The sequence below is a fragment of the Hylobates moloch genome, unplaced genomic scaffold (genome assembly GCF_009828535.3).
Source record: "Hylobates moloch isolate HMO894 unplaced genomic scaffold, HMol_V3 SCAFFOLD_17, whole genome shotgun sequence".
Taxonomy (NCBI): Eukaryota; Metazoa; Chordata; class Mammalia; order Primates; family Hylobatidae; genus Hylobates; species Hylobates moloch.
This window is the reverse complement of record NW_026652292.1, coordinates 42,737,696-42,762,469: the sequence shown is the minus strand read 5'-3', so window position 1 is coordinate 42,762,469 and position 24,774 is coordinate 42,737,696. Positions and strand designations below refer to the sequence as shown.

Here is a 24,774-nt window from a genome sequence, read left to right as displayed (position 1 = left end):
CAAAGTAAGGAGACAGGTAAGCAAGAACCATCCGTACTGTCTCAGGAAAACTGAAATAGCAATGAAGGCACATAATTTACTACATACGTAATCATGTCTTCAGGCTCCTTATTAGACATCTGCACACTGGTCATACACATTGGTCTCCCAACTTCTTTGTCCAAATGTCTGAGGATGCTATCTAATGCTTTTCTTACTTGAGGATAGTAAACTGACATTCCTAGGGGAAAAAACTTCAGTTATAAAATATCTGAAATTAGATAAAGAATACTTACTTTCTGTAATAAAAGCCTATTAATCTTTAAATGATATTAGCTTATTGTTGCCACAAAAAGGGTTTCAACTGTGACATATTCTTCTCCCTGATGATCAGCTTCAATATATTGGACTAATTGGAGAAATTATGTTAAAATTATGCAGACGACTAAAATTAAGTTGAAGAAAGGACAGAATGCAGTGAATAGGATCCTGTGATAAAGATTTAACTGGAAAACTCTTAACATGAAGACTCATGACTATTATCAAAAAAACGTATTCATTGTGGGCCAAGCACGGTGGCTCACGTCTGTAATCCCAGCACTTTGGGAGGCTGAGGCGAGTGAAATCACTTGGGGTCAGGAGTTCAAGACCAGCCTGGCCAATGTGGCAAAACCCCATCTCTACTAAAAATACAAAAATCAGCCAGGCATGGTGATGCACGCCTGTGGTCCCAGCTACTTGGGAGGCTGAGGCATGAAAATCACTTGAACTCAGGAGGTAGAGCTTACAGTCAGCCAAGGTTACGCCATGCCCTCCAGCCTGGGCAACAGAGTGAGACTCTGTCTCAAAAAGAAAAACAAAAACAAAAACAAAACAAAACAAAACCAGAAATATTCATTTTGTACAGCTGTATATACTAGCAAAACCATATTAGGCAAATTTATATACATTTTAGATTTGATCAGACTTCTATAAAAGATTATGAAACTGTATTACAAAGCAACTTATTTAATTTCAATTAAACTAACCTATGACTTTTGCTTCTTCATCTGTCAAGGTTTTATTGAGAAATATTTTCTTTACACGAAGAGTATTTCCTGAGGGAAGAATAACGCCTGTTGTTGGCATGGGTGGTTCACCATCTTTCTGCTGCAAACTGTCTGCTATTACAAGGAAGACTCTGAGGCCTATGTTCATTCTCTTCAAAGGAAAAAAATTCAAAAGGAAGAGATGAGCATCATAAATTACCTTTTCCGCATGTTAGAAATATTTCATCAGTAACATCAGAGTTGGGGGGTGGAAGGAAGGAAGATAGAAGGAACTCTAACCTTTCTGCCCAACATTTTTAACTAGCTCAGGCATTAGAATTTGCTTTAGTATCAAATTCCCAAATGCCACTCACTCACTTCTGAGGTCGACCAGCTGCCTTACTGTCTCTAAGGCTTATAGCAATCCTCTTCCTCAACTCTCCTATCCTCCTATGGTCCCATCCCCTCCCCTTTCTAGGCAAACGACTTGTCTTCTACTTCACAGAAGAAAAAAAAAATCACCCACTTTCCTCAATCTCTCATTACGAATCACACTAATCTACTTATACCTGCACCTCTTCTCCCTCCCTTTTGCTCTTGGTATAGTGAGGGAGTGACAGTCTTCCTAGTTGTTGGAATCCCATCTGTTCTTGCATGTTTGAAATATTACAGCACCAATTATATACCTTTTCTTTCTTGCATCTTCAACATTTTCCTTTCAACTTAATATATCCCATTTCTCTTAAGTATACTGCTATCTTAATGGAAGAAACTTTCCCCAAATACTTCCCTGAAGCCATTCTCACTCATCAGTTACCATATTGCTCAAAACAGTGGGCCTATTTATAGTATGCTACTTGATTTTCCAGCAACATGGCCCAGGTCAAGTACCCTTTCTCTCCTGAAACACTCCCTTCCTTTGGTATCTATGTTCCACTTCTGGCTGTGTCACCTTTATCTGCATTTCAGGTTTGGCCTCCCTGACCTGGGTATTAAATGTTAGACTGCTTCATGGCAACGTTCTCCTAGGCTGCCTTCTCCTATCATTATGTATTCCCTCCCAAAGCAACTGCATATACTTACATGGCTTCATTTACCACCCATACCAGATCACCCACAAATTTTAAGCCTGGCCTCTCTCTGAACTCAGACCCTCAGACCCATCCGACATCTCTTACTTGGATGCCTCTAACTGGATGCCTCAGGTTAGACATGTTCAAACCAAATGCATGACCTTGCCCCCAGATCTGATTCCTTCTTAATGTTTTTCTCTCAGTGAATGCTCCTCTATCTGCACCACTACGATCCAAGCCCAAGCTGTCATTATCTTTGATCTACACCAGTGGTCTCTCAAGTGGGGTACACACATCCCAGTGGGTGTGCAAGGTAGTTCAGTGGAATACGGGAAGAAAATAAAGCTCTTATTTATATATATGTATTTTTTATCTAAGTAAGATTAAAAGTTTAAGCTTCACTCATCTTTACATACGACATAGTACGGGTGTCCTCCCTTAGTCTAAGTATCAGATAGTCAGTCACACGTCACATAGTCAAAGACGACACCTTGAAAGACGCAGAAAAGCTGCACAATGTAGCTTCACTTATACATTCTTTCGGTGTATTGCAATTTGCATGTATTTGATTAAATGGGCTAATGGATAATTTTATCTAGCTTTAACTAAACGAGCTCTTACAAAAGTTCTTGAAAAGAAAATACAGATCCAAGAAAAGAAAATACAGATCCAAGATAATCCTAACAAATAACAACCACCACCCCCACAGAAAAAAACCCAGCAGAACTGATTTTTTTTACTCCTAGTCTGAGAACTTCAGTAAGAAAAAAACTTACTTTCAGAAATAAATTTATTTAATGGAGTGAATATTTTCTTAAAATGGATGTTCAAGAAAATATCTTTTGTTTCATAATTTTTGTTGCTGGAAACCATTTTTGTTGGTAGAAACCAAAAAATACATAAATAAGAGCTTTATTTTCTTCCCATATTCCAGTGAACTACCTTCTACACCCACTGGGATACATGTACCCCCAACATGTTAAGGATGTCAGCTATACAAACAATCATGTTTGCCCACTTCCAAAATCTGGAAATAATTATTAAACTATCTTAACAATATTACAAACGAAAAGCTGCATTATCTTTCCAACTGATTTGTTAACCACATAAACACATACCTTAGGATTTGACTATGTATAAGATCAAGATCGTAATATAAAATAAATAAGACAAAAGAAAACAGATAACACCTATTTTGCCTTTTTATATTCTCAAATGTAATTAGATTCCAATAAAGAATTAATTTATGAAATATTTTGAAAAATCCTGAAAATCTAATGTCTAAAGAATGAATTAGAGTTTACTAGTGAATAATGAGACCATGGAAGCAGGATATAACATTCACTTTTTTAAGTTGTTTTTTTTTGGCGTCAGGGGAATGAATTTTTGTTTTTTCTATAACACCTAGAATAGTGCCTGGCACATTTCAGGTGCTCAATAAATGTTGAATGAATGAGATTTATTGAAGAACACCTTAAATATAAATAATGTGAAGTAAAAAAAAAAAACAAAAACAAACAAAAAAAACCTGGGCACGTTATAACTTCCAGGAGCCAGCTGAGCTGACTAACCTGATAAAATTTTCCTTTCTTTATTCATTTTTTTGAGACAGACTTTCTCTCTTATTGCCCAGGCTGGAGTGCAATGGCGTGATCTCGACTCACCACAACCTCTGCCTCCCAGGTTCAAGTGATTCTCCTGCCTCCGCCTCCCTAGTAGCTGGGATTACAGGTATGTGCCACCACTCCTGGCTAATTCTGTAGTTTTAGGAGAGACGGGGTTTCTCCATGTTGGTCAGGCTGGTCTTGAACTCCCCGCCTCAGGTGATCTGCCCACCTCGGCCTCCCAAAGTGCTGGGATTATAGGCATGAGCCACTGCGCCTGGCCTCTTTATTATTTTCTACCACACTTAAACACCATTATTTCACTCCAGCCTGGGCAACAGGAGCAAAACTCTGACTCAAACAAACAAACAAACAAACAAAAACTATTATTAAACCATTCGGCCAGCTATTAGAAAGGTTAAGTAACTTGTCCTGGATCACAGCTACTATTAGAAGTAGAGCTGGGATTTGAACCTATGAGTTCTGATTCCAGAAATCATGCTCTTAAAAAAAAATACATAGGATTTCATATTATTACATTATAATTTTTTTTACCTCTGGATTAATGGTGAAAGTTTTAGTAGATTTTCCAACACTGAGAAGATCAAATATTATTTCTTTCATTGCAAAATCCAAGCGTTCCTTAAAAAAAAAAAATTCTTATAACTTGCTACTATGTGTTAGGTATCATGCTAAGAATTATAAATATAATATACAATGACAACAACACAGGTTTGTGCCCTTAAAAAGTTCATAGCTGAACAGAAGAAAAATACATATGAATGAAGGTCAAAATACATGATTATAAGTATATTATTTAATTATCAAATGATTTGTTTAATACCCAAACCAACAGAATAAAGTTTTAAACGTTCATTCACCAAAATCATATTAAATTCAAAGTGAAAGAACTCCCAGGATGACAATGAAAGGAAGTCCCAAGACAATAGCCAGGCAGCAGGCCCAGAGAGCAGTGAGTTCAGGAAGAACGGGGCTCTAGGAAGGAAATCTCCCGGAGGCGGGGGGAAGTTAACTAATAAGATTAACTGATGTTTAAAAGGAGTTTTATAATTCTAGTGGAGTGCTGGAGGAAGGTAACTAATTCAAGGGAGTGGGTACAATTCTGGAAAAAAAGAAGAGATGCAACCTAATGTCACAAGTTTTCTGAACACTTGATCTAAAGCACAATTTGCTTTTATTAATCTTACTGATACCCTTATACTTATCTAATTATCATTACTTTTGTACTCTAGTAAATAACAATGTACTAATTCTATTTAAATATTCTTTATTTCTTCACTGTCAAAAATAATTGTATTATGGATCATCTAGATTGTTACAGTTTCAGTTGAAAGAGAATGCAATTAATATTCTGGAATCACAGCATTTTCTCATGTTGAGGAGGCAACCTTACCTATATTTCTCCAAGATGGATGTCCCAAAAGGAAATGTGACCAAAACCTTGTATTGGCTCATTAACACCCATTTAATCCCCCTCTAATCCTTCCTTTACTGCAGAGGCTAGAAAGCTAAACTTGTACTTCCCAGGATCCCATATAACAAAAAGCTTGAGGATACAATTTAAACCCTGCCAAGTGATACACTCGTGAGTCTCTTTGGGAACTGGGATATGTAAAGAGGAGGAGGAAGACAGGGAGAAATGAATCTATTTTACTAGTGAGGACCACAGCAGATGCAGCATGATTCTGAAGCATACCCATATGTGGTGACTGCCTTGTCTGGTGGCTGTTTCATTTTGGCCAAGGTAGAAGCTTCCTCTTTGTCGTTCAGACTAGAATTCGTTTCTTCAGCCCTACTATAAATTCTTTGAGCTATCTATATTCCTTTCGAGATCCCTTTGGGTTTAACTAGCTACAGTGGAATCTATTATCAGTACCTAAGAACCTAGATTAATGCAGACTATGAAAATAATTTTCTAAGAAATTCTTCAAGATACTCAGGAGGTAATTAGTAAATGCACTAACATTGGGATTATGAGATGTGTTGTTTATCTCTCTTCAATTAAAAGTGCTTCCACCTCTGGGTTTTCTTGCCATCTACAAGTGTGTAGATTAATGAAATAAACTTATTCAATGTTGTGTTACTATGTTTTTAGATGCATAAAAAACTTCAAAGCTCCAAGTGATTACAATAGATTACTCTAACAATTTACATACATACATACTATGAGGCGAAGCACTCACCTGAGCAATGAACTGAATAATCTTCACAAATATATTGAGAGGTGTGTCACGAGGAACCACACTTCGTGAGCCTTTTGGAAAAAGTGCTGACACTATGCTCATGAGACGACTACAGGGAAAAAGATCTAGTCATAGTGAGATCATGACATCAACAGCATATTAGCAAAAAATTCTTCCTATTTTCATAATATATTGACAGAATTCACATTCCACCCACAAAGTATAATGTTTACTAAAATTCCCAATAGTGTGTTTTTTTTTAAAACAAGAATTTATTTTTAATGCACTTTAAAGCAAAGATACTCACCTTTGAGTTACAGTGTTGCTTTCACATTTTATTCTAATTACATAAACCCACAATAATCTATACAAAGATTCCAGTGCAACTCGAGACATTTTCGGATCTTTATTCTGTTTTAAAACAAAAGAGAATAAAAATAAACTTATTAAAATACTTGCAATCACTTAACAGCAAACATATTCTCTGTCAACAACTAAAAGCCCATCTTTTTTGTATTCAGTCTAAAATAGTTTTAAATACCCAGGTACATATTTGGTATAGGGTAAATATATGGCTCAAAAGTAACCATAAATTTGGAAATTGAGCCCTTTCTTATACTTTCAAAAGAAAATACTAAAATTTTATTTAGTAAATTTTACTTATTAAATAAAATTATACTAGTATTTCTAAGAATTCTAAAATTATACACACAAACTTACTTGATGATGAACAGTTCACATTCCAATACTGACATAATGACTGAAAAAGGATCACTCATTTCTGGCAGAATTCATTTGTAGCCCATATATAGTTAAAATTCAGAACACCAAATGGTATTACAGTCATTTGCATTTAAGAAATAATGCAAAAGATTAGGAAGTGTATATCCTTACAAGTGAACAGGGAGTTAAGAGCGCGGACTCTAAAACTGGGAAAAACAGGGACTAAATCCAAGCTCCATCCTTGGGCATTGCTATATTACTGAGTCACAATTTCCTCATCTCTAAAATGGAGAACATATGGCACCTGCCTCAGAGGTAAAGTTAATATCTGTAAAGCACTTGGAACAGTACCTGGCATGTATTAAATGTTCATTGACTATTAAGTGTTATAATTTTTATTTAGAATAAGGACATTATTTAAATTATTATTATTTAGAATCAGTTATTCCATTTTAATTACAATTTGATCAGCAAACTTTTTCTTCATTCTAGCTGTTATAAAAAATAAAGTTCTCAAATGACCAATAAAGCAATGAGACTGAATTGTAAATTTTGAAATGTAGCTAATAATCTCCTTTTTTTTTATGGAGAAACTCTTTATACATCCGTTGATTAGTTTTAGGATGTACTGATTGTTGTGAATTTACATTTTAGATTTTTGCACATCTATTTGGATAAAGATTTGATATAATTAAAAATGGAGAATCAGTTACTGTGCTCATTAGACTCTCAGTATCAATCCCTCTCTCCACTGCCAGATCCATAACGATCCCAAATTTCAAATATACTCCCTCAGTAATTTCCAATTATGTTTGTTACTATTGTAACTAAAGTAACATATAATGTATACTACAAATATAACAAGCAAGCATTTTGTAGTAATGTCTTTAAGAAAACATAATTTTCTTTTCTATCATTTAAATATAAGATATCAGATGTCAAAATAGTACAGCCAGGAGTTAGGGAGGTAGAGAGAAATGAATAGGCAAAGCATTAAGGATTTTTAGGGCAGTGAAAATACTCTGCATGATACTATAATGGTAGATACATGTCATTATACATTTGTCCAAACCCGTAGGATGTACAACACACCAAGAGTAAACTCTAATGTAAGCTGTGGGCTTTGTGTGATAAAGATGTGTCAATGTATGTTTACCAGTTTTAACAAATGTTTCACTCTGAAGGGGGATGCTGATTACGGGGGAAGCTAGGTATAAGTGGGGGTAGGGAAATTTACCCACAGGAAATCTCAGTACCCTCCTCTCATTTTACTGTGAACCTAAAACTGCTCTAAAAAAAATAAAGTCTTAAATAAGTCCCATTAGTTTTTAGGTACACATGAAATAACACTTTCATATTGTTAAATTGTATTTTCAAAATATTATTAAAAATTATACATTAAAATATTTAAGTCCTATTCTACATAAAAACTGTTCTCATATGAATGATTAAATATAAAAGTATTTGGATTATCTTAAGTGATGAGGTATCTGGCATGAAAAAACTTGATTTTCAAACAAAGCTGGCATTCACACAATGACCAAAACAGCAAGGTGAGAAGTGACAAAAATCAATTATTACTTTTTTAGCTGCTACAATGCTGCTGTATGTCTGAATAATATAATCATCCTAAATTTATCTGAGCTTTAAACAAAGATATTCAATCTAATCTGAACAATTACACAAACAAAAATCTAATGAACTTAATATAAAACAAAATTTTGGTATGTCAGTCAAATATAGTCTTTGGCAACAATCATTTTAATGTTTCTTCTCTTTTTTTCTACTGTGAACTAAAAAAATGATTTGTTTAAAACCAAAACCAGTAAAGCCAGGCATGGTGGTGCATGCCTGTAGTCTCAGCTTGAACCCAGGAGTTGGAGTCTTGCCTGGGTTAGTAAGACCCTCTCTCTGAAAAAATTAAAAAACAAAAAAACCAAAAAACCCCAAATCAATAGGATAAAGTTTCAAAAAATTAATTTGTCAATACTGTATTCCATTAACTTAAAGAGTGTACTTGGATTGTTTGTAACTCAAAGGATAAATGCTTGAGGGGATGAATACCCATTCTCCATGGTGTGCTTACTTCACAGTGCATGCCTGTATCAAAACATCTCATGTATCCCATAAATATATACATCTACTATGTACCCACAAAAATTAAAAATAAAAACAACAACAAACTATATTCAAAATCTAAGCTACTGTCTCCTTAATTTCACTGGAAAATTTTAAAACATTTTCATTTATAACAGCTAGATAATGTATGTTAAACAGAATATTTTAAAATTGTGAATTTTGATGAAGAATCAGCATTCCGTGTCAGTTCTATTTCTTAAATTCATCTTCTTGGGGCCACACTGATATTAAACCTTCTGAAGAATGTTTCTGCTGTGTGCTACTCTTCTCTTAAAATACTAGAAGCAGGTTGGAATAAATACACTAGACATGCAATGCAACAATGGGAAAAGGAAAAACAAACGCCACGCTTAGAGGAAATAAAGCAGTATTTTACTTTGTAATGTTGACACAACTCACCTGGAGTGTTTCTATTTGTTTTCTGATACTGTTGTTAGATGGCATCTAAATAAAGCAATGTGAGACAGCAAACATAAACATGAGATGCAGCACATGCATGTTAGATGAAAATAAGCACAAAACAAGACAGCTCTTCACCAAGGTCTCTATTTAGAAGAAATTTGAAATGTCCAAGACAGTGGCCAGAAACACTAAGAAAAAAAAAACCTCACGATTTGGGCATCATGTAAGATACACCTGTAATATTCCAACTAAGAGAAAACAAACTTTTAACTACCTAATTTTTCTTAGAATTTTTCTTAAAGCACTGTATTTCAACTCAACTTTAAATTTTTAAATGAAAATAAGTATAGATTGTTGAAAAAAATCTCCAAATTATTTTCTATGATATCTACTCTTATTATTCACCTATCTCTCTTAAAAATTCTCCAGAAACTTTAAAATCACTTTTCACACAAGCACCTAAATCGATATAGATATGGGAATGGGAGACTACCAAATTCTGTTTGGGACAAAAATTAAAGATTTAACTTTTCAGTGAAAATAACGTGACACTCTGTCACAAGCTATTTATGGGCATATAGGGATAAAGCTCATTTTTCATGGTCATCAACTTTAAAAACTAGTATGGTAATTTTTTAAAACCGTGCAATATCATAAAGTGCTTGAAATCCATCATATTTATTCTTAAGACTAGAGAATAATGTTTTTTTAATGTCCTCAAATTATTGCTAATATGTTTTCTTAAAATATTCAGTGCTTATGTCCAACAACATTCCTTATATCCAACAACATTCCTTATACTACATTCAGAAGTAACATGGTGAGTTCCATAGCAAGAGCTATAGCTATGGAACTATGTGAATATGGACACAAATCCATGCTGGTTCCCGAAACACGGGTTACTTGTTTATCTTCTTTCAGCCTCATGTGCAGTAAAAATCAAATGAAATTCTGTACTTAGAGGATGTAGCATCCAATAAAAAGTAATAAAAACCAGTCATAAGAAGTATGGTTCTAGGCTGGGCGCAGTGGTTCACACCTGTAATTCCAGCATTTTGGGAGGCTGAGGCGGGTGGAAAACTTGAGGTCAGGAGTTTGAGACCAGCCTGGCCAATATGGTGAAACCCCATCTGTACTAAAAATACAAAAATCAGCCGGGGGTGGTGGCAGATGACTGTAATCCTAGCTACTCAGTAGAGTGAGGCAGGAGAATCGCTTGAATCCTGGAGGTGAAGGCTGCAGTGAGCCGAGATCATTCCACTGCACTCCAGCCTGGGTGACAGAGCGAGACTTCATCTCAAAAAAAAAAAAAAAGGTATAGGTCTAATAAAAGGAAATTGTTTAGGTTTTTAGTATTAAGAGATTAAATAGATCTCAAAATAGTTTAGGTAAGGCCTTTATCTTGGATCAATTTTCCCTATACATAAAATAAATAACTGTTAGAACAGATAACTAGCATAGTTTTTCCTTCAAGGCTCAACTCCTTACCTCAACTATGCAGAGCAGCCACATTATCTAAGACTTAATAAACAGGAGCCAATTCATAAAATTTCTGCTGAATAGAGCCTTAATGTAAGTTAAGGGTTAATGGCCAAGACAATTATATTCCAAATACTCATGCTAAGTGGCTCTTATCTCCTTTAGCCTGGCAGATTGACATAGCCATTAATGAAAATGAACAATATGCCAGAAATATTTAACAGGAGGTAAGGGTTCAAAGAAAACAGAGCATTTAAATGAAAGCCTTAAGACAAAAAAAAGTTAAGGTACTGCGAAGTATTGCAAATATGTTAGGTGAAACGTATATATATATAAAAATTCCAACAAGCAACAGAAAAGTATGAACTGTCATGAAACAAAGCAGTCTTCCAGAAACATTAAAATGCATATCGTAAATATATTTTATAGAATGTATGAAAAATCATACTATCCAGAAAAATGATCAATTCTCTTTCGGTCCCTATATCTGTACAAATTACCAAAAATAAGAACAGAAACAAGTATAACATAATTAATTAAATAAAATTTATTTCCTGGTTGCATGACATAAAGAGTTCAATTAGTTTGATTTGGTCCTGGGAATTTTCATAAATAGTCAAAGAAGGTATATAAATTCTCATCCAAACATGAGTAATACCAATGTTTATCTAGAAGGAAAATAGACAAAAACATTTCTCAAAGTAGTATATATTCCGTATACCTAAGAAACTGAGGCAGTTTTGAAAATTATATATAAAATCATGAAAAAGACGTACAGGATAACATCCAGTGGATCATTCCTGAAATATGAAAGAGGATTCAGTCCTATTCCTACAATAGCACAACAAGCTGCATACCCAGAGACAAGTCACTTACTCTATCTGCCTTGGTTCCACTATCTTCAAAATACAAGGTTTTCAGTCTCAAATCTAACTCAGAGGAATACCAGGAAATGGAATGTCATGTCTGCAGTATTTCTATAACTTGCAAGCAAATATTCAAATAGGCTCATCTAAGTATGTATCAAAAGAATATTCAAATCAAGCATTCGCACGACATGCAGCTGAAGAATTATTCCCACACTGTCAGAATTGTGTTCCTACCCAAAGAAGAAAAGAGGATCCTGCCAGCAGAGCATCCTGGGAAGAAAATGATCCCTCTATCTCTCAGTTTTGTTTTCAGGACTAAGACAGGCTGAATATGGATGTGCCAAATAGTGTTAATGACAAGTACCCTTTCATTCAAGTCAGAATCATTTCAGGAGCTTTTACATCTGTGCAGATCCAGTACTAACTTTTAGATATGGCTAGGCATACTTAAATGTGATTTTAGTGATATTATCAAAGCTTTTTCTCATATTGCTCAGACTTAAACCAATGTTACTGATTTTCTCAAAAGACAAAATAAGTATCTAGAAGGTTTTGTGAGATTAATATTCTATAATTCTAAAAGAATTAACAAATATTCCTAGATTTAAGAAAATATAAATATCACTAAAAATGTACAATTGTGCATTCAATAGGACAAACTAAATTTTCAATCAAAAGTTTACTCACATCTATACATGATTCCCTATAGAAGAAATACAGTAGGTATAAGAAAAGGAATGTGGCAAAGTGTTACTATTCAAGTATACCAATGGTAACAAAAGTTTCCTTTTGCACTGTTCAATTTATATGCATAAACAAAATATACCAGTCAGTATTTACATATCAGAAGTGTGATTACATCTTACCTTTAAATGTGACAAACAGTTCTGTAGGAAAATATGCCAGTTATTTAAAAAAAATTGTTTCTGACTGACACATAAAAGGCAGGTAATTAGTGGATATAAAGCCTATAGGAGATGGGGAAAAGACAGAATTAACATTTTTCATTGAAAAGCACTGGACTTTTAAATTTTATATTTCATTTATTCTCATAAGCAAGGAAAGAAATCTTTTAAGCAGTTTTCCAATTTGTAATAAGAAATATAATCTCATAGAATAATCTAACACAGAAAGATAAAGGGTAAATTTTCTATGAGGAAAATTCCTTGACTGATCATACCTCTCTGAGTTAGAATATGCTATTAGTTCTCCCTCAACCCATTAGTCCCTCATCCATTTTGTGGTTATGACTAGTCCCTGGGATCAGATGACAGATGTCATTAAAATGTTAGCTTTCTGTTTGTCAAATGTGTAACTTCACGATGGCTACATTAAGTACTCTAAGCCTCACTTTCCAAACACAAAAGGTGGAAGACAATAATCACAAATATCTTATAGGGTTGTGAAGCTTAAAGTAAGACAAAAAAAAGTACAAAGTACTTAGTTCAATGCCTGGCACAATCCAAGTTTACTATTACTGTATCTCTAGTTTAGAAGGTCAAATATTTCACCAGTTCTCCAAACTTTCTCCAAGCTACGTAAAAGTTATGTGAAATAGGTAGAAAACAATGCCTTTAATCTCTGAATAGAAAAGATGTAATTAGACAGAAAACAGCTGCTAAAATCACTTTATGACAGTGATCCCAAGGTTACAACATATTTTTACTGTATCTTCTTGTGTTTAGATACACAAATACTATTCTGTTACAATTGCCCACAGTACAGTAACATGCTGTACAGGTGTGTAGCCTGGGAGCAATAGGCTATACCATATAGCCTAGGTGTGTAGTAGGCTGTACTATTTAGGTTTGTGTAAGTACATTCAACAATGTTTGCACAATGAAATAGCCTAACGACACATTTCTTAGAACATATTTCCATCATTAAGCAATGCATGACTACCTAGAAGGAAGTCTGAACAACTCAACAAATGCAGAGCTAGTAAAATTAAGAACAGAACATTTAAATAGAGCAATGCAAAAAATACACATGTAAAACTTGCCCTTGTATTGCACTTCAGGGATTTTACAATTTCAGATTTTACCATTCTCTTAAATTTCCACTGAATTCATAAATCAATGACTAAAAATCCCAATTAAATATGAAAAGGTTTGAAATGTTTCTTAATACCAATGAATGCTTCTTTCTCGAGCTCAGTTCAAAAGTAGTCTGATAAAGCATCTCCACAAAATTTTTCAAACAGGGAACATTCACTTCATTTTTAACAGCCTAGTAAAAAGATAATGCAAACAAAGAAAATGATACAGACGTTAGATTAAACTATACAAAGATTACAAGAACTTTCTGTAAGGTTTGAAATTGGTTAATAGTTCACTGAGACTATCATTGAAGTACTACAATGTGCCAAGTGACCAAATGTTAAGTACATAAGATAAACTGAGTCCCAGCCCCGAGTGAACAAAGTGGGAATACAGGCTAAGAGGACACAGTATAACAGGTCCACTGAGAGCAAACTCTCTGTGCTCTTGGAGCACTGAAAAGGGGCCCCTAAGGAAAAACTCAACAAGGAAGTAACATCTAAGCTGCATCCAACATCTCTTAACAGAAACAGTGCTAAAGCCTCCCATTTAACCTTGCTGGCCTTAGCTCCCACCCTCTGACCATGTGCATGGGGACCCAGCCCTAGGAGCTTCCTTGCTGTTCCTAGAATGCATCAAAGAATTTCGTGCCTTAGGGTGTCTAGGCTGGGGCCTGCTGCCCGAGAAGCTCCTCCCACAGACACAGGAAGTCTTACTGTCTCATTCCTTTAGATTTTGCTCAATTGCTAGCAACTGTTTCGACGTGGTGGTCTTTCCTAATCATACTCTTTTTAAAATTTCAACTCTCTCACCCCTTTGGCAATCCTATGCCCCCTACCCTGTTTACATTTCTTCACATTACTCTCCACAATCTGACATACTACCTATTTTATACACTAGTTTATTTTCTATTTTCTGCACTAGTAATTAAAATCTATGGTACTAGGGAGTCTTTCCTATCATACTCATTGTTGTGTTCCCTTGTGCATAGAGGAAGACCTGACAAACAGAAAGCACTCAATACATAAATGAGTAAAGAAAGAGAAGCCAGCCAGAGAAAGAGGGGAGGGAGGCTACTAGAGAGGCATGCATGTTCCAGGCAGAAGGAGCTGTATGTGCAAAGGCCTAGTATTATGGGTTGAATCATATCCCCCCAAAATTCATGTTGAAGTCCTAGCCCCACAGACATCAGAAGGTGACTTCATTAGGAAATAGGTCATTGCAGATCACATTAATTAAGTTAGGATCAGGAAGACCCTAATCCACATGACTGGTGTCCTTTTAAAAAGGGGAAATTTGGACACAGACATACACTCAAGGAGAATGCCATGTGACAATGAAGGCAGGGATCAGAACCATGCTTCTACAAGCCAAGAAACACAAAAGATTTTCAGTGCACACAAGAGGCTAAGCAAGGGGCATGGAGCAGGTTCCTCCTCACAGCCCTTAGAAGGAACCAACCTGCTGGCACTTTGATCTCACACTCTAGCCTCCATAAATATAAGACAATATACATTTCTGTTGTTAAGCTATCCAGTTTGCAGTACTTTATTACGGCTGCCCTAGCAGGCTAATAAACCTGGACACAAAAGCAAATATGGTATAAAAGAATCAGGCAACACGATGATAATGGACCACTGTCAAGTGCCTCTCTTCCTACAACCTGCTCCTTTTGATGAACTGCCTTAAAAACTAAAACCTAATCTCAGCCATCTGGGAGGAAAAAAAAAGGATGATCAAACAAAGGGTGAAGTACAAATGATCATCTGGAAGGGATAAACAGTAATTCAAGCAACTTACAGGAAAAGAAATCAAAGTGCATATCTAATAAAAGACTAAAACTGACATGACTTATACATGATAGCCTGTTTTCTTTTTTATAAAATGAGCCCAATTCATATGGCTAAAAACTGGGTGGGAGGAAACGGGGGCTATGTAACTCAAATAAACCACTTGCAAACCTTTAATTTATGAGTTTTGTGTATCCCCATTTTTAAAAATCTTCAATGCAAAACAGGTTTTAAAAAAACACGTCAATCACTCTCATTAATATTTTCAATTCTTAACTTTTAAAATAATTCTCTGTTCACCTTTTCTAAACATGCTCTAAAGGTAGGACCTGAATACTACAAACCAATTCATATAAGCCCATAGGTCACAAGTCAGTGAATTCAATGTTTAAAAATGAAAGCCAAAACAGTTGAAATTTTCAACATGTAATACATTTCTTCATGTTTTGAGATTTTAATTAGAATAAAATCTGAACAAAAAGAATGTAATTAATTTCCATTTCTAGCCAAGATGGATCTGGACTTCCCCTACCATCTGAAACAACCAAAAAACCAAATAGGTGAAATGATCTCTAAAACACTGTATGATCAACAAAAGGAAGAGACCTCTGAGCAATAGGAAGCAAATGGACGAGCCCTCCCATGGCCACAGCTTATTGTCATGTAAGTATTTTTAGGACAAAAAATAAAAGTGTAAGGTTGATAAGGTTCTTGTATAACACACAAATGGTATGAAAATAAAAAACATACTTACAGCAGCTACAGGGATAAGAATCTCCACAAATAAACCAGCAAGTGCATGTTTTATATCTTTATCTTTCACTTCTAAGAAATACTGAGCACATTCCTTAAAGGGAAAGAGGTATATACTTAGATTAACAAAAGAGGAAAGGTTAAAGAATTTGTAATATCACAATCATTTTGTGAACGCTCTGCCATTTTACCAAAAAAACTAAGGTCAATGCATCTTCAAGTCAAAAAACAAAGTTGGCCGGGTGCGGTGGCTCACACCTGTAATCCCAGCACTTTGGGAGGCTGAGGTGGGCAGATCACCTGAGGTGAGGAGTTGGAGACCAGCCTGGCCAACATGGTGAAATCCCATCTCTACTAAAAAAAAAAAAAAAAAAAAATTAGCCAGGCCTGGTGGCAGGCGCCTGTAATCCCAACTACTCGGGTGGCTGAGGCAGGAGAATCGCTTCCATCAGGAAGGTAGAGGTTGCAGTGAGCCGAGATCATGCCACTGCACTCCAGCCTGGGCGACAGAGTTAGACTCTGTCTCAAGGAAAAAAAAAAATTAATTTACACTTAGGACAACTTAACACATGGAATAAGAGACTAAAAATGATGCCATTAATTTACATATATTTTGTTTCTTTTAAAAAGTCATGAAGAGCAAGAACTGTTAGGCTTGCTCTATTTACTGTCATTTAGAAGGTATATCACCTGCATAAATTGAAATGATGCTTCAAAATCTTCTACAGGATACATTTTTACTCGAAAAAATTTCATTCCCATTATTAAGCTGATGACACTTTGTACCACATGTGGGCTTTGTTCCTTTTGTCGCAGTTCTTTTAATTCTGTCACAAACTTCTTCCTTACAGCCTGAAACCTTTAATATACGTGGAGACATCATTTGATTTGAATTAAAAACACTAATTTCCACATGATATTTAAGGGTAAAAATCAAAAGGTATGCTACCTAAATATCATCTGCTTTCTCTACCTTCATTACAATTGCCAGAAAGCCACGCAGAGGAAAATAAAAATTGCTACTCTAAATTTCCTGTTCATTTCTTTTAAAATTAAATTAAAAGTTTCTGAAGGAGAAATAATAGGATTTCTTTATTCCTATAATATTATCAAGACACCACCATTACCATTTAATTAATAACCATAATAAAATAATATCAAATAACCAACCCACAAAACGCTACCATGAAAATCAGTGTCTCCAACTTTCAAGGCTCTTTTTATATAAAGTCTGCAATTAGTTATATGGAGAGCATATTGGAGACTATAAATTTGTTCACAGAGATAAGCCAATCAGTGATACAGTACTAATTATCACTTAAAATCGATACATCATTACACTGCCAAAAGGCTTTTGAAATGTGAGCATCATCCTGGATTCAAATCACAATTGTTAAAGCTAGTAAGCTTTTCTTTGCTTACATTTGAAAAGGACATCTAATAGTTTATTAATCAATAATAATTATCCCCTTCCCCCTATATATTATGAAACAACTAAAGATTTTACTGATGATGTTACTTGGGGAAGCCAGTTCCTTAAAGTTAAAATAACTTCAAAACATGCTTTCCAGTGGTCACTGACTACAGTGAGAACAAAAAAAAATTAACAAAATATGGATACATGATTGAAATATAACATCTAGTTTGATTTTAATCTTGGAGAATATGATATCATTTTTCATGACTGTATTCTTTAACACTTCATTAAGAAAATTTTTGTAAAATGGATAAAGTCTTTCCATTGAAATATTAGAACCTAAGGATTTTTTCCTTTTGTTAAACTACTTATAAAAATTATTAGTCACTACAAACCAAGAAAACACATATACCGAGATTCAAATATACCCCCAGCCTTTATCTCTTTCTCTTCCCCACTCCCACTCAACCCCACCACCTGCCCCCTTAGGTGCTATCAGCCTAACTCAAAGTGGATCCTTTCACGTTTTCTCCCATGCTTATTACATGTATGAGCAGAAAACATCTTAGTATTGCTCTAAAGTGGCATTTCTCCTACAACTAGCAGGTGAGGCTGAGTACCATTTCATACATTTACTGGCTGTTTGGACTTACTATCCTTGCCATCTAGAGTTAACTTAGCCATGATGGAGTGTTCTCCTGGATCCAACTTGCTAATATATTATTTAGAATTTCTCGTCTATATTCCTGAGACAGAAACTCAGTTTTGACAAAAATAAAAATAACATAAACTGTCATAAAGAGAAATACATCACTGCTCATATCTATGTTTTTGTGTCAATTTAATTACATGCGAGATATTAAGATATTGTTAATGTCTAAATCATTTAAAATACTCGAACCACAAGGTATTAAAAAATTATCATCCACATCTAAATCATTTAAAATACTCAAACCATGTTCTAAGTTCTATAGCATTTGCTATACAAGGGTTCCTAGTATATTAAAAAATTTAAAAATATGCTAAATAAAATATTTCACTTAATATTAAAATGCAAACTACTTAAACATTAACAATAATTGTACTTGCCTTCTTAGAATTTAGAAAGGTTGTTTGTTATATGATGATTTCAGGGCCAAACACTCTTTAAAACACATCTAAGAAAATATAATTTGATACTTTTTTCCTTATAAATTTCCCAGTAGTAACAAAGGAAATCCAAAATCTTCCATAATTGTTACAGTAACCACAAGTTGCTAATAACAAATATATTTTACTGTTTACCAAAGTGATGGTTCAGTACAACTCAATGTGTATAACTCCTAATGAATCAACAGTTTTAACTGAGTAATCTAGTATCTTTCATCTTTCCTTTTTGGTGTCTCTTTCCAATTCAAACTCCGTTTAGCATTAAAACAAATATGATTAGAAAACACTGCATTGCTGAGGAACAAAAGTTCTCACTTGGAAAATAATTATTAGCTCTGTAAAGAGTTCTTTAAAAAGATTCTAACAGAATTGTTAAAAATAGGGAAAAAGATAGTGTCCTAAATATGGTTGGCAATTTCTGATTTGTTCGATTCAGATATTTATGAAAACCCCAAATAAAATTAAAACAAGTGGTGAAATTGAGGTATGAGTGTTAAAGAGCTTCTGAGAAACGGAGCAGTAAAGTAATAAAAGGTGGAGCTGACTTAGTGCTATGATGAAAATGGTGGATTTAGAACGATCAGTGTCTATCGTATTCATTGGTAATGAAGCATTCTAAAATGCAAAGAAAATCTAAATGGGTGATTTACAAAACTTACTTTGATTGGGCAAGAACCCCTATCACCTCTGCATATAAATCAGCAATAATATGCACATTCCCAGTGTTGGTTCCTGAATATCTAAAATAACAAAAGAACAAACATAACATTTCATTAAATTTTTCTACAAACTCTCTTTCCTAATACATTTGAAAATTCCTTATCAGAGTATTGTATAATTTTCTCTGAATATTCATTTATATGATAAAAGCAATACGAATTTTATTCTATCTTCAATTTTACTTTACTATATTAAACCTTCTGGTTCTCACATATCCAATCTGTAGTACTAAGAATTATTTTTACAAAATCTTTCTTATCAGCATTTTTTGTGGATTTAAAAGAAATAGGGGCTGGGTGCAGTGGCTCACACCTATAATCCCAGCACTTTGGGAGGCCAAGCCGGGTGGATTGCTTGGAGCCCAGGAGTTCAAGTCCAGCCTGGGCAACATGGCAAAACTCTGTTTCTACAAAAAATACAAAAATTAGCTGAGTGTGGTGGCGTGCACCTGTAGTCCTAGCTACTCAGGAGGCTGAGTTGGGAGGATCACTTGAGCCCAGGAGGTCAAGGCTGCAGTGAGCCATGATTGCATCTCTGCACTCCAGGCTGGGTGAAAGTGAGACCTTGCCTGAATAAAAAAAAAAAAAAAGGAAGATAAGAATTGCCTTGAACTCTCAAACAAATGATCGATAAGAATTAAAATAGTCTAGACCTGGATTGCAAAAAAAGGCAACAATCCCAAGTTAGTATTTTACTTACCCTTCCTTATGTTTAAAGTGCTTAAAAGCTAAGTTTAGAACTTCATGAACTAAGGGATCGGGTACAGGATGAACAGGAATCTAGAATTTAAAAAAATTATCAAGGAAGAGTTAAATTATTGGTTTTTTATGAGCATTCTCATCAATTCAACTAATTACATCAATAATCAATCTTAATTTTCATGGGATTATTACTAATCTGTCAATCTTCCTTTTTTCTGAGAATCTCGTTTTCTCTAAGAATTTGGTTACTCATCAAATTTCACAAGCTCTAAACTTAAGAATATTAGCTTCATAATCACAAATCACTAAACTATGGACTATGCAGTGGGAAAAGCAATAGTTGTTACTGTTATTACTGCTTAATAGTTACTGTCAGAAAACTAAAAAGACATGTACACCTCCCTGTAAGACTTACAGAAAAGCACCTTTGTAATGGGTCTGCCCTACATTTCATACAGTCCAATTTCGAACTATCGTGAAAATGGTCACAAGGGACACTATCTTTTCTAACAATCTTAAACTATTTATAGACTTATTATTAAAAACCTGATATTTAAATATTCTCATTTCAACTCTAAAAAAGTATATGCTAGTTCCTATTATGTAAAACAAATTTTAAAAATTTAAACCAGTAATAAAAGCCCTACTCTTCCACCACGTATAATCACTATTAACAACTTCATGTACATCCTTCCAGACTTTCTCCTACACATCCTCACACACATGTGTGCATTCCTTAGTTTTACTTAACCGAATAAGGTATCTTTCCATGTCAGTATTTAGAGCTCCTCCTTATACTTTTAACAACCACAAAATACTTGATATGTATATATCACAATTTGAGGAGCCCCCATTAATGAACATTTCAATCCAGATTTTCAATATTCAAGTAGCACTACAATAAACATCTTGTGCATTTAACAATATATACTTGTAGAGTTCCACGGGAAAGACTCTGAAAGAAGGAACTGCTGGGTTAAAGAGTTTACAAGTCATTGCTAACACATATTCTAGTTCTGCACAGTCATCCTTCAGTATATATGGTGCATTGGTTCCAGGACCCCCGTGATACCAAAATCTGCAGATGCTCAAGTTCCTGATATAAAATGGTGTAGTATTTGCATATAACACTATGTACATCCTCCCGTACACTTTAAATCATCTCTATCTAGATTGCTTATAGTATGTAACACAATGTAAATGTTACGTAAATAGCTGTTATACTGTATTTTCTACTATTTTTTATTATTGTGTTATTTTTATTTATATATTGTTTTAATTTTTAATTTTTGTGTGTACCTACCAGGTGTATATATTTATGGGGTATTTTGATATTTTGATCCAAGGTTGGCTGAATCCATGGATGTAGAACTCACAGATATGAAGGCCCTGACTGTGTGGGTCTATTTTTGAGCTCTCCATTTTGTTCTATCAATCAATTTGTATGTGTCTATACCAAAATCATACCATCTTATTAATTACTAAAGCTTAATAATACGTTCTCATATCTAGTAGTGCAGGTCCTCTCCTTACTTTTCTTCAGAGATAGCTTGGCTATTCTTGGCCCAGTGTTCTTCCATATTCCATTTAGAGTCACCTTTTCAAGTTCCATAAAAACTGTTAGGATTTTTATTAGAACTGCAATGAATCTATAAAACAATTTGAAGTAACTGTATTTTTATATATTTACGTGAAATAACTTTCAGTAATATTTTCTAATTTTCTGGTTTTGTGCTTTGACAAAGAGATGCTTGATTTCACTAATCATAAGGAGAATGAAAATCTTCAAGATATCATTTTATACCTATTTGATGGGAAAAAAATTAAGTCTGAAAATACCAAATAGTAGAGATAATGTAAAAAAGTGAGGTTTTGTATATATTGTTGCAAAGCAGCATGCAATCTACTGAAGGAGATCAGGTATGTCACCCCACAATATATTATTTGGCATGCAGATTATTTTGAGCTAAAGGCAACTGAGAAAGAGCAGATGAAGGAAAAGTTTCCTCTACAATCCTTACTAAATAACCATTACATTCCATTAGTTTTCTGCATATATTTACCTTCCCACAATTTTATTGTTTCTAGAAGCCCAAACCTTTTTCCTTTGTCTTGTCACTACTCTACAACTTATCACTCTTTGTTAAAATGGTATATATTCCAGACTGTACCTGAATCTTTGAAAAAAAAAAAAAGTGTATTAATTCTTGGATCTTTGCATATTTTCTTCGAGGCATCCATGTGCATTCGTAATAAACTTTTTGACCTTGGTAATCTTTCTCGTCAGTTCAGTTTATAGAGCCCCAGGCACTAAATCCAAGAAAGCAGAGCAAAAAGCTTTTTCCTCCCCTATACAGTAATTCTTCTGTATCTACGGTTTTGCTTTCTGTGGTTTACCCAAGGTCAACCATGGTTTGAAAATACTAAGACTGTGTGTGAGCGTGTGTGTGTGTGTGTGTGTGTGTGTGTGAGACACCACATGCATACAGTTTTATTATAGTATATTGTTATAACTGTTCTATTTTTATTGTATTTTTATTTATTTTTTTGAGACAGAGTCTCACTCTGTCGCCCAGGCTGGATAGAGTGCAGTGGTGCGATCTCTGCTCACTGCAAGCTCCACCTCTTGGGTTCACGCCATTCTCCTGCCTCAGCCTCCCGAGTAGCTGGGACTACAGGTGCCCGCCACCATGCCTGGTTAATTTTTTTTTTTTTTTTTTTGTATTTTTAGCAGAGATGGGGTTTCACTGTGTTAACCAAGATGGTCTCAATCTCCTGACCTCATGATCCGCCTGCCTTGGCCTCCCAAAGTGCTGGGATTACAGGCGTGAGCCACCACACCCGGCCAACTGTTCTATTTTATTATTAGTTATTGTTGTAAATCTTTTACTGTGCCTGGTTTATGAATTAAACTTTATTATGAGTATGTATGTATATGAAGAAACATAATACAGGCTTGGTATCCCCTATCTGAAATGCTTGGGACCAGAAGTGTTTTGGATTTCTGATTTTCTTAAATTTTGGAATATTCACATATACATAATGAGCTATCTTGGGGATCAGACCCAAATCTAATCACAAAATGTGTTTGTTTCATATACACCTAATACACATAGCTTGAAGGTAATTTTATAAAATATGTTAAATAATTTTGTGCATGAAACAAAGTTTTGACTGTGTTTGACTGCAACCCATCACATGAGGTCAGGTGTGTAATTTTCCACTTGTAGTGTCATGTTGGTGCTCAAAAAGTTTTGGATTTGGGGACATTTCAGATTAGGGATGCTCAACCTGTATATACAGGGTTTGATATTATCCATAATTTCAGGCACCAACTAGGAGTGCTGGAACATATCCCCTGAGAATAAAGGGAGACTACTATATTTGCTTCAGTTATGACTGAAGTTTAACAATGACAGCTAAGGACAACACTCAGCCATGCTATGTGCTCTTTGTTGCCACCCTACTACCACCATCAACATTTTCTGTGTTTATAACACTTGTAACAGTCTTTTACAAGACACAAGTATACCTCCTACTTTACAGATGAGGGAAATGAAGTTCAGAGATTGCTGTGTACTTCTCTAGAATATACTATGTCCCTAGATTCTGATATATGAAAATGCATTTGAGGCTGGGCACAGCAGCTCACGCCTGTAATCCCAGCACTCTGGGAGGCTGAGGCGGGTGGATCACCTGAGGTCAGAAGTTCGAGACCAGTCTGGCCAACATGGTGAAACCTCGTCTCTACTAAAAATATAAAAATTAGCCGGGCGTGGTAGCACGTGCCTGTAATCCCAGCTACTCGGGAGGCTGAGGCAGGAGAACTGCTTAAACCCAAGAGGTGGAGGTTGCAATGAGCTGAAATTGCGCCACTGTACTCCTGTATGGGCGACAGAGAGTGACTCCATCCAAAAAAAAAGGCATTTGAATAAATAAAACAAATCAGCAAGAAAACTTTGGTCTTATTATATTACTGCCAGGAAAGAAAGAGAAACACAGAGAAGTAAAAGAAGAAATATATCTTATCTTTAATTTTAATTAAAAATACATAAGTTCTGCTGAGACAGAGTTCGAGGTGTGATAAAAAATACATGAGTTCTAAAAATTTTACTTTAAGAATGAACATTATCAGAACACAGACATCCCAAAAGTCCCTATTTCTCCCCTTATTTTCAGTAGTTAAAAAAAAAAAAATTCTCAAACTGAATTTCCAAAGAAGAAAGAGAAAAGTATCTCATTTTGGCTCACAGAGAAAACGTTCTACTTTCATGGAGTAATATCTCCATCTTTAGCATCAAGAATTTCTAAGATCTTGTCATCGGTGTGATTTTAGAAGCGGCTCTAATTCTACTTCGATATGCAAGAAAATCTAGTAGAAACTATAGTAACAGGCTGGGTGCAATGGCTCACGCCTGTAATCCCTGCACTTTGGGAAGCCGAGGCAAGCGGACCACCTGAGGTCAGGAGTTCGAGACTAGCCTGACCAACATGGTGAAACCCCATCTCTTCTAAAAATACAAAAATTAGCCAGGCGTAGTGGCGTGCACCTGTAATCTCAGCTTCTAGGGAGGCTGAGGCAGGAGAACTGCTTGAATCAGGGAGGCGGAGGTTGTAGTGAGCCAAGATTGCGCCATTGCACTCCAGCCTGGGCAACAGAGTGAGACTCCATCTCAAAAAAGAAAAGAAAAGAAAAGAAACTATA

At 35.0% G+C, this 24,774-nt stretch overlaps 1 protein-coding gene across 1 annotated transcript in view; it reads right to left on the bottom strand.

Annotated features, from left to right (window-relative positions):
* FRYL (FRY like transcription coactivator) overlaps window positions 1-24,774 on the bottom strand; it is a 219,195-nt gene that overhangs the window by 95,019 nt on the left and 99,402 nt on the right. Inside the window, exons 6-17 of the mRNA XM_058430216.1 lie at window positions 20,068-20,147; window positions 19,308-19,388; window positions 16,773-16,941; window positions 16,084-16,176; window positions 13,631-13,729; window positions 12,367-12,468; window positions 9,150-9,194; window positions 6,196-6,299; window positions 5,889-5,997; window positions 4,240-4,326; window positions 1,008-1,179; window positions 88-220 (exon numbers count right to left, since the gene is read on the bottom strand). Coding sequence (XP_058286199.1) covers window positions 88-220; window positions 1,008-1,179; window positions 4,240-4,326; window positions 5,889-5,997; window positions 6,196-6,299; window positions 9,150-9,194; window positions 12,367-12,468; window positions 13,631-13,729; window positions 16,084-16,176; window positions 16,773-16,941; window positions 19,308-19,388; window positions 20,068-20,147 — 1,274 coding nt within the window. The remainder of the gene's footprint in view (window positions 1-87; window positions 221-1,007; window positions 1,180-4,239; window positions 4,327-5,888; window positions 5,998-6,195; window positions 6,300-9,149; window positions 9,195-12,366; window positions 12,469-13,630; window positions 13,730-16,083; window positions 16,177-16,772; window positions 16,942-19,307; window positions 19,389-20,067; window positions 20,148-24,774) is intronic.